This window comes from Haemaphysalis longicornis, unplaced genomic scaffold (assembly GCF_048455015.1).
Source record: "Haemaphysalis longicornis isolate Haplotype H1 unplaced genomic scaffold, Haemaphysalis longicornis Haplotype H1 scaffold_2, whole genome shotgun sequence".
NCBI classification, from domain to species: Eukaryota; Metazoa; Arthropoda; class Arachnida; order Ixodida; family Ixodidae; genus Haemaphysalis; species Haemaphysalis longicornis.
The window spans coordinates 131,098,269-131,113,661 of record NW_027526295.1 but is presented as its reverse complement, the minus strand read 5'-3'; the positions used below and the strand labels follow the sequence as shown (position 1 = coordinate 131,113,661).

Here is a 15,393-nt window from a genome sequence, read left to right as displayed (position 1 = left end):
AGATGATTCCCCTCTCGTTCCTTTCCTCTCTCTCTCTTTGTCCAGACCCCAGCTGGGACCAGCACAAGCAGGAGGCCATGGACACCATCTTTGTGCGCGAGGTGCAGCCGGCCAGTGCAGCCGACCGGGCGGGCCTCGTCACGGGCGACCGCATCGTCTCCATCAATGGCCAGCCCGTCACGGGACGCTCCTATGCCCAGATTGTCGATCTCATCAAGAGGGGGTCAGTGCCTGCCTCCTCCTCCTTCTGATCCGCCACAGCCACGGGGTTTGTCGGCTCTCGGGAACCACCCATTTTTTATATACCGTATTTTTGCGATTCTAAGCACCCCCCGTATCTAAGCACTCTCTCCTACCCTTGGAAAAAAATTTTGAAAAAAAGTTTGCATGTGAACCTAAGCTCCCCCTTTCTAAGCAGCTATCACAAGGTTGATTCTATATGCGGGGAAGCGGGCAGTTTTCGATTAAAAACAACTTCAATGGTACAGAAGATGACCCACAGGGAAATACTGAGAGCGACGGCCCTGGGGGCACAACAGACTCGAGTAGTAGTGAGGGTGACTGAGTATCAGACGTAAGTGGTGGGTTCACGGTCTGTGCCTATTTTTCTATTGGATGTTTGCTAAATAAAGCAGTATTCCTTGCGCCCGTCGAAAAAGATACCGTACGGCCGTGAAAAAAAAGGGGGGCCGAGGGGGTGGGGGGGATTTAGGTTTTTCGAATCTGAGCACCCGCCTCACTTTGAGTATCGCAATTGTGGAAAAAAGAGGGTGCTTAAAATCGAGTTAATACGGTATATTCCTTGATTGTATGTGTGTGCTACGCACAGACATCGTGTTGTCTCATTGTAATGGTCATGACTCAATAATGTGTGGAGTGGGGGGAATCCTGGTGCACCTTCTCGCAACAGACATTGGCGAGTCATCTGGGGAAAAACGGGTCGATTAGTTGACGTCATAGGAGAGTGGCGTTTCATTGGCCTGGCGTGTCGGATGTGTCGTAAATACATCCATCATCTGTCATCATATTCTATGTTTCGCCCAGGAAGATCAATGCTTTGCCTCAGCATTTCGCTTGCTGCTACATGGCCTGTAGTTGTTGATCAGGGTTGATGAAGGGGAAAGGAGACTGAAATGGTGACTGGAACGGGTGACATTGAAGAAGCAGTGGGGAAGGGGAGGACAAGAAGTGGTCCCTTTGTTGGCACATGCTTTGGAGTCTGTGAGGACATAAACCAGCAAAGCAACACCTCCACAACAGCGCAAAGTGTTTGTGCATGAGTGACATCTTTGTGGAGCAGATCCTTGATCATTTGGAAGAACATTCCAGACTGCTCTTACCTTGGCGTTTATTTCCTCCCCCAATTGTTGTCTCCCCCTGAAGCCTTTTCGTTTTGCCGTCTAGGAAAAAATTTGCCTTACTTCAACCTTACAAATCAAGTTCACAGGGTTTTACAACAGGGTTTTCCTCAACCTTACAAATCAAATTCACTGACACATCCACTGTGTATTGTTCGTGAGGAAAGTATCGCAGTATGTGGTACTGGCGTGGGAAACAAGCATGAAAAAAAAAAAATTTCTTTTGGGGCTTGGATTTGGTAATTTCTAGCCTTTGGGAATTACTATAAAAAAATGGGGGGGGGGGCTTAGTTTTGATTGACTTGTTTTGGCAGGTATTCATCAGTTTCTATCTGCCAATTTGTGTCGCAACTTTCGATTGGGGCTAAGAAATCAATGGTTCAAAATGCAAGTGTAACTTCTTCCTCATTGCTCTTTTTTTTTTTTTTTCTTTTTTTCTTTTTTTCTCTGCAGAGGCCTGTCTGTACAGCTTTTGGTCGTGCCCAAAGAAGATGACATCCTGCAACTTGTATGTACTGCTTGCTAAAAATGTGGAGTCCAGTGCTTCACGCAGTCACATTAAGGCACAAAATTTGGCACTCTTTATGAAGCTGTCTTTGTGTCACAAAAAACTCAATGTATATAGAGGAAAGCATTGTTCGATGTGATCCTGTACAAATTAAACGTGAACACAGAAATGGGAATCAGAATAACGCAATTTCTTTTGAGACAAGTTGAATGGGTCTGCTACAAGAATAAAAGATGGGAATAGTGCTTTCTAAACAAACTAAAGTTGTACAAACATTTGGCATCCACAAACTGCAATCTGCTGTTTAGTGCGTTGGGCTTACCCATATTAATAGACTGCGAACTATGCACTGGCCAAAGTCTTGTAATCTGTATGAGTAAATCTATTCCCGAAGCGTTTGATTCCTTTCTTTGTGGCTGCATGCTCACTTCTAAATTTAGCACAATGCTCACGTATTTATAAGAAGGGGAAGACTGGGCAATGCTCATATGTTTTCTTCCTTTTTTCCACTTCTCGCAGTACTTTGCCAGCGCCGCCTACCAGCCAGTGCGCCGACCGCCGTGGCAGCAACCTTCCCAAGCTTCCTCTCCCCGCCCCGCCACCGACGCTTCCTCCCTGCTCTTGCCCCAGCAGCGATTGCGGAGTATGCCCTCTTCCGAACCGACCTCGCCCATCCACTGCGGCCCGTCAACACACTTTCGACCCGTCAACCCAGCGCGGCGGCGCTTCTTCGGCCTCGACCCGTCTCCACCGCCGGCCACGACCGCCTCCGCAACTGCAGCGTCTCCACCCCAGGGGACGACGCTGGGAAGCGCCACTGCCCTTGACCAAGGGGGCGGCGGAGCGAGTGACCTGCTCGCCTCGCAGCCCATGTCCCTCAGCTACCCGTCCTACCGAACGGCCGAAGTTGGCGTGCCGCGGCCACCCACCTCGTCCAAGATGCCACCAAGCACGAGCGTTCCCATGCACCTGGGGACGCAGTTCCTCAAGCCCGAGGACTCCTGGCCCGCCCCTTCACGCCAAGCGGACAGTGGGATCGGAAGCGTCGAAGACACGGACCCTAAACAGGCAGCGATGGCGACGTCAACATCGACGCAGCCGGATTCGGTGGCCTCCGACGAACAGTCCTCCCTGAACCTTGTGGCCCAGCGGCTGCACCTCTTCGAGTCGGGCGGCCTGCTGGCACGCTCGCTGGAGCGCATGAAGCTGTACCGGAGCGAGCTGGCGCGCCTCACGTCCGGCTGCCCCGTGCCCATTGTGTCAGTGCGGGCGGCCAAGTTCGAGGAGATGGACGGCTCGGGCTCGGACGGGGGCCGCAGGGGGGACGGCGCCTCGGAGACCTCGTCGACCCTGTCGGCCGTGCCGCCCCCGACGATGACGTTTGACCGTCTACTGCCGCTGTCGTCGCCGACGTCGCGCATCCCCTCGTTCGACCGGTCACCCGACAGCCCCATCATGGAGGAGGAGAAGGGCTTCTCCTCTCTTCCCGACCCGAGCACCCTTTCCAGGAGCAGCGAGGGGGACTTGGACAACGGGGATGCCTACCAGAGTGAGTCTTCTTTGGGTCTGCAGTCACTCGCTCGGGGATGTCTAGTTGGTCGCAAGTTTCCTTTAACTCTTTCGCTACCGCAGAAAATTGACCAATTTTTAGGGGTCCAAGAAAACATTTTTTTTTCTGCTAAAAAATTGATTAGGCAGTAATTGCAGGAGCACGAAATGCAGAATATTTAACGGCATTTCCAATAACACCAGTTTTTTAAAGGTTTTCATATATCATAGTTGTGAAAAAAAATATCAAAATCAAAATTTTTGTCAAGTTGTCAAAAAAAATGATAAAAAAGGAGTTGTGTATATCAAACCACCGGTAGTAGAAAAAAATTAAAATATACATTTTGTAGGGAAACATTTCAAAAACACACCCTAAAAAAATTGTCGACTTGTGCGGAACAGTTTTTGAGATATAAAAAAAAAATGTTAGCACGCACGGTGCTCGTGTCATGCGGTGAAGCCCAACCTCTAATTCAAAATGTGCAATTTCGGGTGGTTCCCTGGGATAAATCTGGCGGTTTGACGTTATCAGAGGCACCAATTTGCCCCCACATAACATAAAAACATCTTGTCAATGGCTGACTTTGCATTTACAGCGAGCACAATATTTGCGACAAGCACTTGATGCGGAAAAAAACATGCATGAAGTTGAAAACGGAACGCCGTGGCTGATGCTTGTTGTCGTTCACGGTCAGTTATATCTCAAAACATAAAGATGAGCTTTATTATCATCTTCTTACTCGCAATTGTAGTCTTGCTCGCAAAAATGAGGTACGATGAGCTAGAATCGGGCCCTGCGATCTTTGGCCGAGTAGCAGCTGCGCGCTGAAAAAGATCAGCACAACGAGCCTCCTCTATTGCAGCGCCACCTAACATTTTTCAAATGAGACAGTACAAAAACTTATCAGAGACTCCGTCCGAATAGACAGTTCAACTAAGCAGCAACATTAGACACCCGGATATACCCTTGCATGGAAACGAAACTGGAAGGCGAACAGCTGGCAGTGTAAGACCGGTTTGAAGCGCTGTCCTCGGCGGAACAGATATCTGGCGACTGGGTGTGACCTTTTGACTTGCATCTGAAGTTCTTATCGCAGAAATCGGGTTAGGGTGGGGGGAAATCAGGAGCGCCGTGCTTAGTTCGAGGATCAGTCGCGGACGCTTCAGGCGCCATGGCAGGTAGCCTTGAAGTTGGGTAACTGCGTAGTAGCGCTAAATATGAATTTCGCGATGCAGAAACGAAACCGAAACTGTTGTAAACTGTTTGCGAATGGTCCTGGGGTAAGTAGAACTACCACGGTACATAGAACAACGTGCGCAAAGGCAATAAAACTGCCTAAAATCATAAAGGAGCTTTGCAACCAGCCACTGCTTGACATTTTCAGCCGATTTCTGGGATTATTACTGTCAGAGCGCGAACCTGACGATTGAAAATCGTTCTCTAGTTCCCCATTCACGCCCTGATAGCAAAAAACAAGCGCTGGTACAGAGTAATTACGAGTTGCACGAATTCTTCGTTGGTAGCCGTGACGCGCGATGACCACGCCCCTTTTCCATACCCAGGTGATTCAAAAGCGTATCAAAAATCACGTTTCCGTTGCAAAAATGAAAACAAAACTGATTTTGAAAGGCCATTTTTTGATCTAACTCCGAACAGCTTTACTTGTTCGAGAAACGCCTGGAATGCTATGAAAAGGCGCTCCCAAAAGTATCGATCAAATTGATCGATTTTGATAGGCGCGGTAGCGAAAGAGTTAAAGGGGCCACGGAGACAAAATTTTCATTCACTAAAAAGACCGTTTTGCCCGGATAACAGTGATACTAATTTTATGTCAAACTTCAAACAGATGATCGATATTTCCGCCGATTTCTCTATGAAATTGCACAATCTTGTTTGTGCGATGGGTGGCCTCCAGCCAAAGCCACCACCAAGCAAATTGACTGCGATATTGTAGTGGGATATCTAGTTCCGTTTTGGTCGTATCACTTGGATGCGAACGAGCACTCTACACACTGATAACTGTGTTTTTAGTGACGGCCCATATTACGCTGCCCAGTCCTTAGTATGTCACTGTGGTGCAAAGTTTGACAGTTTGTCAGTATTTGTTGCATTTTTTTGGTTAAAAGACGTTTTTTGCGGCTAGAATGAAGCTGAGTCAGTTCTTTCAATTGAGCAAAATTGTATTTGTCCTTGGCTAGTGGCTGTCATGGTACAAGATCAGTACATCAAAATCAGCTCTGAGAAAGGCAGGCTCATTTTGGCAGTCGGATAGTTCACGTCATAATTCGTGATTGGCAGCAGTGTTGCCTCCACCTGGCGACAAGTTATCCTCAGGCTGGTACCTTGTCCTAAGCATCCTTAGATGCACAGAGCACTCTGCTTGGCACGTTAAATGGCCTGAGGTCAGACGCTGAGCGTGTGACGTAGTTTTCGCCCTAGGGGCCACCCCCTGATCCACTAGTGCATGTGTTTTGCAGTGGTGTGGCATCTAACCTGGCCAAGCTTGCACAAACAAACCAGAGGTGTGTGGTACCTGTCAGGACAATTTTCTGCAGTATTTTGTGAGCCTTGCGCTTGTGGCAGCAAATTAGCGAAATTAGTTCTGTACCTATTGATCGCACTGTACGTGGCGCCTGGAGACAGTTGGGTAGCATTGTGGCACTGGTCAAATACAAGCGTGTGTTGTTTATTTTTCAAGCACGGCAGCTTTGACCTTGACAGGTTTCACCAGCAGGCATCCCAGCAGTTGAGGTGACTGTGCTCACGTGCCTATCTGTAGAACTATGGGAGAGAAGGAATAGGAATGGTGGTTAGACAGCTGAGCAGTTTATGGAGAGGAAGAGGGGTGGTTTGGTAGTCAAATAGCCATCCTACATGCTCTGAGTACGCTGGAAAGTAGGGCATTGTCTGCTATTCCTGCAAGCAGAACTGTTCGGCTATGCTCTCATCAAATGTGCCCTGGGATGTGTTATAATCATTAAATAAGAAGAAAACTATGGTTTTGGCCAAATACTGATTGCAAAAGCTTTTACTGAAAGCTGAACACCTGCAGTGTTTAGGCAGTCTGCTCACGCGAGTGAGCACCAGTAAATTAGTATAATGTTCTGCTCACTTTTTACAATTTATCCCGATCTCCGGAAAGAAACCAAAATAATTTAGCTTCGTGCACACTTGTTTTAGGTATGTTTCAGCTGCCAATTGAACAGCTAAAAAATTCTGTATTAGCAAGGCACACATTTGAAACCAGTGTGAAAGAAGATGGGAGCTCCCGTATTACTCGCGTAATGAACCCACATTTTTTTTTTCCCCCCCATAAAATTCGGCATGAATTTGGGGGAGGGCTCATTATGTGGGAAAAAGTTGTGACGGATTCTAAAAGCTGAAATTTCAGACGATAAAGATGCTAAGAAAAGCTCTGTCCAATCCCTACCTTTCCAGTAAAACACGTAGGTAATTATTTAACCAAGTTTCCTTTTTATTCACAACTTGTTGGTGGCCCCCTACTTGCCATCGGAACTGTCCTCCTCACTTGAGTCGCTTGCGGCTGCCCATTCATTGTCGGCCCAGAGCGCATCGTCTTCCGTGCTGTCAAGGCACTCCAAAGCTTCTTTTTCCGCACCGGGAAACTTCTCTTCTTTGGGCCCACGAAACACACGATGATCCCTGTTCATCACCCAAACCTAGCGTACACGCACTGGGTCAACACTGAAGTGCCGCCCAGCCGCGCATTTTTCATATGCTTCAGCAAATGCTCCACCACCTTCAGTTCAAAACTGGCTGTGTAGCTCATGTACTCTGCCATTGTATGCCGCACACCAGGAGCGCAAACAAAAAGGTCAGGACATAGGTAAACAACGAAACCATGGATCGTAATGGACATAGCTAAACAACGAAACCATGGATCGTAATGGCGAAATCGTGGAGTACGTTTAGTGCTTTGTTCACACGCTGCCGAAACCAGCCATAGCAAAGAGCAGGGAAGAAGTGCGGACACTGTTTGGTCTTTGTTCGCACGCTGCATTTCTTTCGTGGCGCTATGAGCAAGAAAGTTTTGTTTTGTGTTTAGCAGGTGTCATTCCGCAAGCAGACCATTTTTAAAATTGTGAGCCACATCATTTGCTTGCGTCTCCGGCTACTGTTGAGAATATTTTTTTTTTTGTTAGAATGCCTTTGTAGCGTTTCTGCCCGTACTGTGGCATGATATCAAGTTACTGCGATCGTCAACAGCATCAGCAACCATGCCGAGATAAAAACATGTTGAACAGTACCTTTTCTATTACTGCTGTGCTGCATTTTTTATGGAGGTAACGAGAAAGTGCATTTTCAAGAAGAAAGGGGGTTGGGGGTTCATTATGCGAGTGGGTTCATTACGCGGGTAAATGTGGTACATAGATGGACTCTCCACCTATGGACCTCCACCTATGTTATCGCTTCTTTGTCCCTTGCACTAGTTTCATACGTGCAGCTTTATTAATTATGTGTGCAATGCCTTTTTTGTGTATTTGGTACTACAGGGGGTTGCCCTGGCACAGTACCTTATAGTAGAGTAAACAATACCGTTAGAGTGGGCTGTCTGAGTGCTGTGCTGTGCTGTGGTGCTGTGCTGTGCTGTGGGATGTCTGAAAAGAATAGTACATATGGCGCTTTGACTACATTTGCTTCTTGCTTTCCTTAAAGCGCATTGTTTGAACTCAGCTGTGCTATCAGCAGCACAAATTTCCTAACTTCTCTTGCTGCTTCCTTTGGAGAGGGGGCAAAAATTAAAAGAAGAGCTTACCCTCTGCTGTCTTTCCTGAAGCGGTGGCAGGATAAGTTCACTTGAGCAGCGTGCACGTCGTCATGCGGTGTACTCATTTTTTCTCCCGTTCCCCCTTGCTCCACTCCTAACCCTGCCTTTACAGCGGATGGGTTTGTCTCGGCCGACGTTGCCTCGTCTGTTGTGTATAGGAGAAAAAATGGTCCTCAAGGTAACGCCTCTCCCCTTAACCTTAACCTCCCTGCACTTGGGAAGCATGCTGGCCTGCATCTTGCTCTCTTTTTTTTCTTTTTACTCTTCTGTTCTTGGGAATGATGTTCCCCCTTACTGCCTGTGTCGTCCCCTCGCACAGCCCTTGCGTTGTTGTGGCACAGGGTACACGAAACAGTAAGATTACACACAGCTTATAAACGGAGCTTATTGTTGTTGAGCTAGCAGTCTAGGGAGAAAATTTGGTGTAGCATGTCTCCATCCGCAACCTGTGAGATTTGGGACGTCTGTGAAGTGGCCAGCTTTATTTATCAGACATATTTTTGTTTCTGTTACAAACAGGTGTGCTGAGCCACTAAATTAACATGTCCCGAGATTAGTTGGACTGAGTTGTTTCATATTTAAGTGTCAACAAAAGCGGCAGTCATGATTTTGTCTTTGTTTGTTCAAAAACATAATGGAAACACAGTTTCCTTAAAAAAGAAAAAAAAAAAGCTTGAGGTGTGCAGCCATCCAGAATCCCGAAGTTACGTCTCTTCTCCCGTAATTTTGAACCATACGGTTCGTAGCTTCCTTTGCCAAACGAGGCCCAGTGCCATCCAATTTAACAAACCATTCTACTCTACTCTGCTCTGCACCCCTTGGTGCTCATTTCTTGGGCATGAGAAACCAATTTCTGATAAATATCCCAAAGCATGAAGTGGTAGCATGGGCATGAGCACGTGTTTGTAACAAAGAGCGGTGCTGTCACACCCCCAGCGTGTTGCGTTTAAGAATTCAAGCAAAATCATTTGCATAGCTGTCGGCATTTCTTATGACTATTCTAGACAAGGCGAGAACAATTTAGAGAACTACGCACCACTACTGGTGTCAGCCTGCTTCATTGCTTACGAGACCGCCCGAGTAATTGGTTTTCTTCGTTGCAACGGTAGTGTGGCACTTCATGCAGTCAGCTGTAGCAGTTTGCATGGTACGTGTAGCGATCTTTCAGGTGTACTCAACTAGCCGTGTGCCTGCTGCTCTCCCCCTCGTCACTCTTCCACCTCCTCTCCTTCTCCTCCTCCTCCCTCTTCCCCCTTGCGGTGCGCAGAAGACAAGGCTCACCCGGCGCGGCGAACGTCGTACCTCCGAGCGACTGCAAACGAACGGCTCCACCTGGAGTCGGACCACAGCGAAGACGAGCAGCACTCCGTTTCCAGGTGAGGGGGAGAGGGAGGGCCCCCGTGTCTCTCTCTCACACATGTGCTGGTGGCAACACTTGCCCTCTACTGGTACATGTACCGTAAAGTTCCGAGAGAACGCAAAGCAAAGAGACACAACCCGCCCTAATTTTCTACTTGATATCTCTGCAGTTTTGGTTAACGGTGCGGCCTCTTTCTTGTAGTTTTAACGCACCCAACCCGAAAGTTCTCCCATCCCGTATTTTTTACTGGATATCTCTTACCGTAAAGCTCTTTCGAAACTTTACGGTAATTTCACTTTGTTGCAGTCTAAGCTCTCGCAGTCAGTGTCAAACTGTGTTTTGTTCGATACGCTAGTGCAAATATGAAGCTTTGCAATGAGTCTGGCACAGCGTAGTATTGAATAGTGCAATGTTTTATTGCGGCTGTTTGTCAGTGGTCATTATCAGTTTCTTGCTTGCACGGATTTTGCTTTGCCAGTGCTCACTACTTCTGCCTTTGCCTCTTGTCTCCCTTGTTCATGTGATGTGCTAGAGGGAATGGGAAGTAGTTAGTGTGATGTTGCCTTTTTCCTCTTCTTTTATAGTCAAAAAAGGCCTATCTGGATTTGTGAGCTTACAAATTTCTCATGTAGGACTACTATAGCTAATCATACAGTATCATGGGCACTCGTACGGTAAAGAAAACTTGCGTTTTATAGAAATTTGTAAGCAGCTGACGCCTGCATGGTACATCGCACATACACTATAGAAGCTTGCCTCATGTTTAAATTTCACTCCGTTGTTTTTTTATATATCAACAGGCTTTCCGAACATCAAGCAAAGCTTACCCCAAACAAGGTTGTTCTCGAGATCTTTCGTGTGAAGCCGTACTGTGTGGTTCTTGCTAAGTGAAGCTTTCAATGGCAGGACATCCCACCAATTGGCCCTCAAGACATAATTTGCTAGGCTGAAGGGAGAATTGGAACACCTGAAGGGATGGTCACGTTGATTGGGAAGCTTGTTCATATTGTATGCTCTCAGGGATTACTGGCCACCATTTGTGAGCTGCTGGGAAGTATTTGTAAGCCTGGAGTTAAATCTTACGTGCATTTTTCAAGGCTGAATTAGGTAATGCACAACTGGTTTGTGGTTGCAAGTCGTGACATGTGGTGAATACTTCGGAAGCATTGAAATGAATGTTACTTTTATCCTTTCTTAAATACTGGTCAGGGGTGTGTGACTGGCTTGTGGGTACATTGAATGGCCCATACTGTCAGCACCTGTTTCACGTGTATTCTTTCTCAATGCCTACTGGATGGGGCTCCAGCTTCCGTGTTTCGTTTGTGAACGTCATTATTGCCCTGACTCGACATGCACTGCAGTGTTGCCTCAGTGTTTTCTTTCCTGCGCAGCACCTCGTCCACCCCAAGTGGATCTCATCGAATCCAGAGGCTAAAGGCATTCTTTGGCGACAAGGTGAGGCCTGGCACGTTCTCGGTCGACGGGGTGGTGGTGACAGGGTGGATGGGGAGACGGGCTGCTGAGGAAAGGGGGTAGTCCCTCTAGTGGTTGTTGCACAGTTGCAAAAGCATTTTGGTACGCTTGCAAGACGCCAAGAAAATCTCATCTGGTAAACACGCCGGAAGGAAAATGGAAGCACAAGCAGTTGACACTGTTAGCATCGATTGGGGGATAAAAAAGTGCCAGTCGTGCTGTGTGCTGTCTGTGGTCTGGGGGAGTCGAGCAGGAAGTAATTGTGTTGTAAAAGGCCTATTGTTGTGAAAAGGCCCATTGTGGCAAAGGCAATCTTTTGTCATAGGGGCATGGCTAGAGGGCAGTTTGTAAATTCTTGCCTTAAAGGAAAAGGTGGAGTATTTTTATTACCATCCTTGTGTAATGATCGTCAGCTGTAGCACGTTCACCACAGATGACACAAAGGCATGTCTTCCATTGGTTTTCAGCCTCTCCTAAGAGGACAACAAACCTGCGCCTGGTTTGTTGTCCTCTTCTTCCGTCCCGTCCTTTTGCGCAGTTTTATTGTAATTGCTTGCTAGTGGGTGTTTCTATTTCGTCCATCTAGCGGCCAGAGTCAGTGTTTTCTGCGATGCATGTGCGGGCAACCTATGTTTCACAAAATCGAGGAATTGCTTTGCCCCAGTGGCACGAAGCCCGCTAGGTCTGTCTTTTTTTTTTTTTTTTTTTTTGTAAGTAAAATTTTACAGTTGCGCGGGTCATATTTCTAGGAGTTTTGCACTGCTAGTATGTGTGCAAAATGTATATTTTTCAATTTTTTTTTTGCTTATTTTGTGTGTTTGTCACAAAACTTTTCTGTGGTAACAAATAACAAGCAAATTGGTTTTGTATGAGTAGTCGCAACCGAAAGAAAGGTGGCAGGAACAGCAAATTGTCCGAACCGTGAACAGCTGTGTAATAGTATGTAGAAAGTAGGCTGCTGTTTAGTTTGCACGGGAAAAGGTGTAAGGTGTGCCAAATTCTGCTTAATTGGCTCATTATAGGTGCTATGTTACAACAAACTACCTATGTGGCAGGTTGCTAAAGAATCTTCCACAAGATTGTGTTCAAGTTGTTTGTCCAACTTTGAAAGCAGCCTGAGGGTGCCCAAAGCTTGCTAAATTGTGGCTGCCTTATAATTTTGTCTGTCATTCGTCTCCAGCCACTATGTGACTTCTGCAAAAAAAAAAAAGTTTTTGTGAGGGGAACCTGAACATAAGCAATTTGAATGTAAAAGATTTCAACTGTATTACCAGTGTGTCAAGCAACTGATACAATAAAAAAAACGATAATGTGAATAATTGGTGTTGAGAAAAATATTTCTATCGTATAAAATCTGTACTTATTAACAATTAATCTAGCCAGAACACATAGAGGACTTGCATAGCCAGCTAGTATTTATATTCAATACTTGAAGAAGTCAATTACACTTTCTCTGTCTCGTTGCCATAAGATTATTGAGCTTGCATTCTGAGAGAAGCATGTTCTTTGAACACCACCTACACAATTGTCTGCACAAATTATTCAGCTTCATTGCAACAACAAGAAACAAGTTTGTATAAAATTGATGCCTGGGTGTGGCAGATAATTTCATTGGGGCTTGTCATGTCGAGTTGGATACTAGTGTAGCTGGAAGACACCTAAAAGTAAACTGGACGCTGGCTGTCTTGAAGATCCTCAAGGTACTCAGGATCCAGAGTTGACTGGCAAAATCTAAAGGCTTGTGCCTTCCAAAAAGAATCAGTTTTTGTTTCTTTACGCAGTTTTGAAGCAGGCTGCGATGAAAGGTCAATTGATTAGCACGAGCAAAATATTTTATTTTTAACGGTGTGATGTTGTTGCGCCCAGTGTAAAGTTCTAAACCAAACATAAGTAGTTGGTTGTGCCCAGAGGGAAATAAATGTACCACACACCAGTGTCCTCACTTACGATACTCACCCGCATGATGAGTGCTCATATTTTGCAAGGTAAGTTCTCTTTTTGTTGTTTTTTTTTTCCCCTCGCAATATTGACCTTACATCCGCTTTTCATCTACACTTTGACAATCAGTTATTAGTCACTGCAAACCATTCACTGTCGCGTTAAGAACGCATACTATGTAATCTTTTGTGCAAAATCAGGAGCCAGGGTATCTCTCTGTTATCTGGAGTCATTCCCACATGCGGAGTTTGGCTGTAGCTGGTATTAATTCACTCTTGCCATTAAGAGACGAGCACCTCTGCATTCAAGGCAGTCAGGTAATGGCTGCCATGCTAGTGAAAGCAGGTGAAGAAATTTTTACTGCTCAACTGCTGCTTTTTTGCAACCTCTTTCTCGCTGATTGCATGCTGATGCTGAATTTCTTTTCTCCAACTGCTTATGCTTAGCATGCAATACTACGATGTTTTTAATACCCCTGCTTCAGTAGCAGTCTAAATCAGAGTGTCATTTGAAGCGAACGTAATTCGACTCTGCTGGCAAAAATGTGCTGTGCTCGACGACATCTAGTCTGAAGGCCATTTGAGCGAATTGAGAACCACAAGAGCCTGACATCCTAAATACTTAAAATTCTCAAGCGCACATGCAGAATACCTGAGTGCCATTGCTCTAAAAATGGGTATTTGAGGGTACGTGTGCACTTCAAAAGAATAATTTGCTCATAATCATTACACTTTTGAAGTTTTTTTATTCTTATAATTATTATGGGTGCAAGTTATGTTGACGACCTATGTCGATGTTGGCAACCTGAGACGGAGACGTAGCAAATGAATAAAATTTGTGTTTGCATTTATCGCATAAATGCAAATACAAAAAAAAATGACGTTTTCTTTTTTTGCAAAGTTAAGCTTTGTAAATGAATTTTTTTTTTTTTACCAAATTATGGAACACGGCTTAAAAAAACTGGCACCACTGCAACATGATAGGTGACCACTAAAAGCTTTTAACTGCCGTTGAAAATTGAGCATAACGCCACTCAGTGCAACGGCCATTCAAAGTTTCGAATGTCGTTCGGCTCGGATGTCATTTCATACGTCAGGAAAAAAAGCGTTGGCATTGCAGTAAAGTTCGTTTCATTTTTCTTCTTGTTTTTTCCCCACTTTGGGTTTTTCAGATGTGCTTCTTTTGTTTCTGCAAGAAGGTATTCGTAATTCGTAAGCTGTTTCTGATCATTTCACTGGCCTTTCTCCTGTACCATCTTTATTGCCTGCTCCTTAGTGCATTGTTGCATCTTCATCTTTCCGTGTCTTCTGCAAGCACTCTGCTCTTTATTACTCTAGTCTTGGGTGCTTCTCTTGGGCTTCTATGATGGGAGTTGCACGCTCTAATATATCTCCAGCTGTGGTGTTGACATTTGCAGTCACATGTTTTATGCTTAGATTTTACTTTATGCATTGCTTGCCAAGTAAGCAATCCAACTGTTGTAGCGTCTTGACTGAAAGTTGGCAAATAGTACCTGTATGTAATCTTACTGCAAAGGCTGCAACACTCAAGAGTTGGGTCTTCACATGAGAAGTTCTGCAACTGGTATAGTATATGGTCTGTATAGTTTTTGCTGGTGTCATGATAAATTTGTATCCGAAGCTTAGTACTGAATTTGGGCGCTCTTGCATGGGTCATCTGCACGGGTGTCTGGTTGGAATATGCAGTCGACCACCACCACCACCACCTTTTATTCTCTCGTTTTTACTTCTTTGTGATGTTGTTCTTGGTACACATGCACAACACTACAGCAGAGTCCATACTTTGTGGCACTGTACATTTCATTGAATACCGTCGTGTGTCGCATTGTTTTGGTGATGGTGTAATGGCGATAGGGGAACAAGGTTAGAAAAAAAGATGCGCAAAAACAATGACTTATTTTTAGGTCAGTTTACTAGATAGGTGCACCTTACCTGTACTTAATATTTCACATTAGAAAGTGTGCAGAAAGGGCAGTTGTGAGAGTGCCCTTAATTTTTGATGTGCTTGAAGGTAACCAGAAAGTTGGCTGAGTTTCTAGTACAGACATTTTATTCCTGTGCTTTAAAGTAGAGTAGGAGGAGGGCAGCTACCGTGGCCGAAGTTTATTTCCCCACAATTGCGCGTACTCCGTTTCTAGATCTCACGAGGGCTTGCGTCGTTGTTGCAGGCTTCGAACCCGTCGACACCTGTGGGGGACGTGAAAAACGGAGCGGCGGAGGAGCAGCCCCTGCTGCAGCAGCCCGAGGTGACGGGGGATGTCCAGGGATGGTTGGCCTGCAAGACTGTCCTGGTGGATGGCAAGGTGCGTTCCTCCCCCCCCACGGTCTCCTCTTTTCAGGGTTTTGGAATGTAGAGTTGAAAACAAGTGGGTACATGAGCGACATGGTGAAAGAGAAA

At 45.8% G+C, this 15,393-nt stretch overlaps 1 protein-coding gene across 4 annotated transcripts in view; it reads left to right on the top strand.

The window, feature by feature from the left end:
• The window catches only part of LOC144169222 (rho GTPase-activating protein 23-like), a 98,148-nt gene that overhangs the window by 59,064 nt on the left and 23,691 nt on the right, over positions 1–15,393 (top strand). For 2 of the 4 annotated variants that reach the window (XM_077698275.1, XM_077698278.1), the window contains exons 5-12: positions 46–223; positions 1,812–1,866; positions 2,386–3,415; positions 8,317–8,382; positions 9,472–9,580; positions 10,956–11,019; positions 14,147–14,173; positions 15,164–15,298. In XM_077698275.1, coding sequence (XP_077554401.1) covers positions 46–223; positions 1,812–1,866; positions 2,386–3,415; positions 8,317–8,382; positions 9,472–9,580; positions 10,956–11,019; positions 14,147–14,173; positions 15,164–15,298 — 1,664 coding nt within the window. The remainder of the gene's footprint in view (positions 1–45; positions 224–1,811; positions 1,867–2,385; positions 3,416–8,316; positions 8,383–9,471; positions 9,581–10,955; positions 11,020–14,146; positions 14,174–15,163; positions 15,299–15,393) is intronic. The other 2 variants (XM_077698277.1, XM_077698276.1) reach the window with 2 other exon arrangements.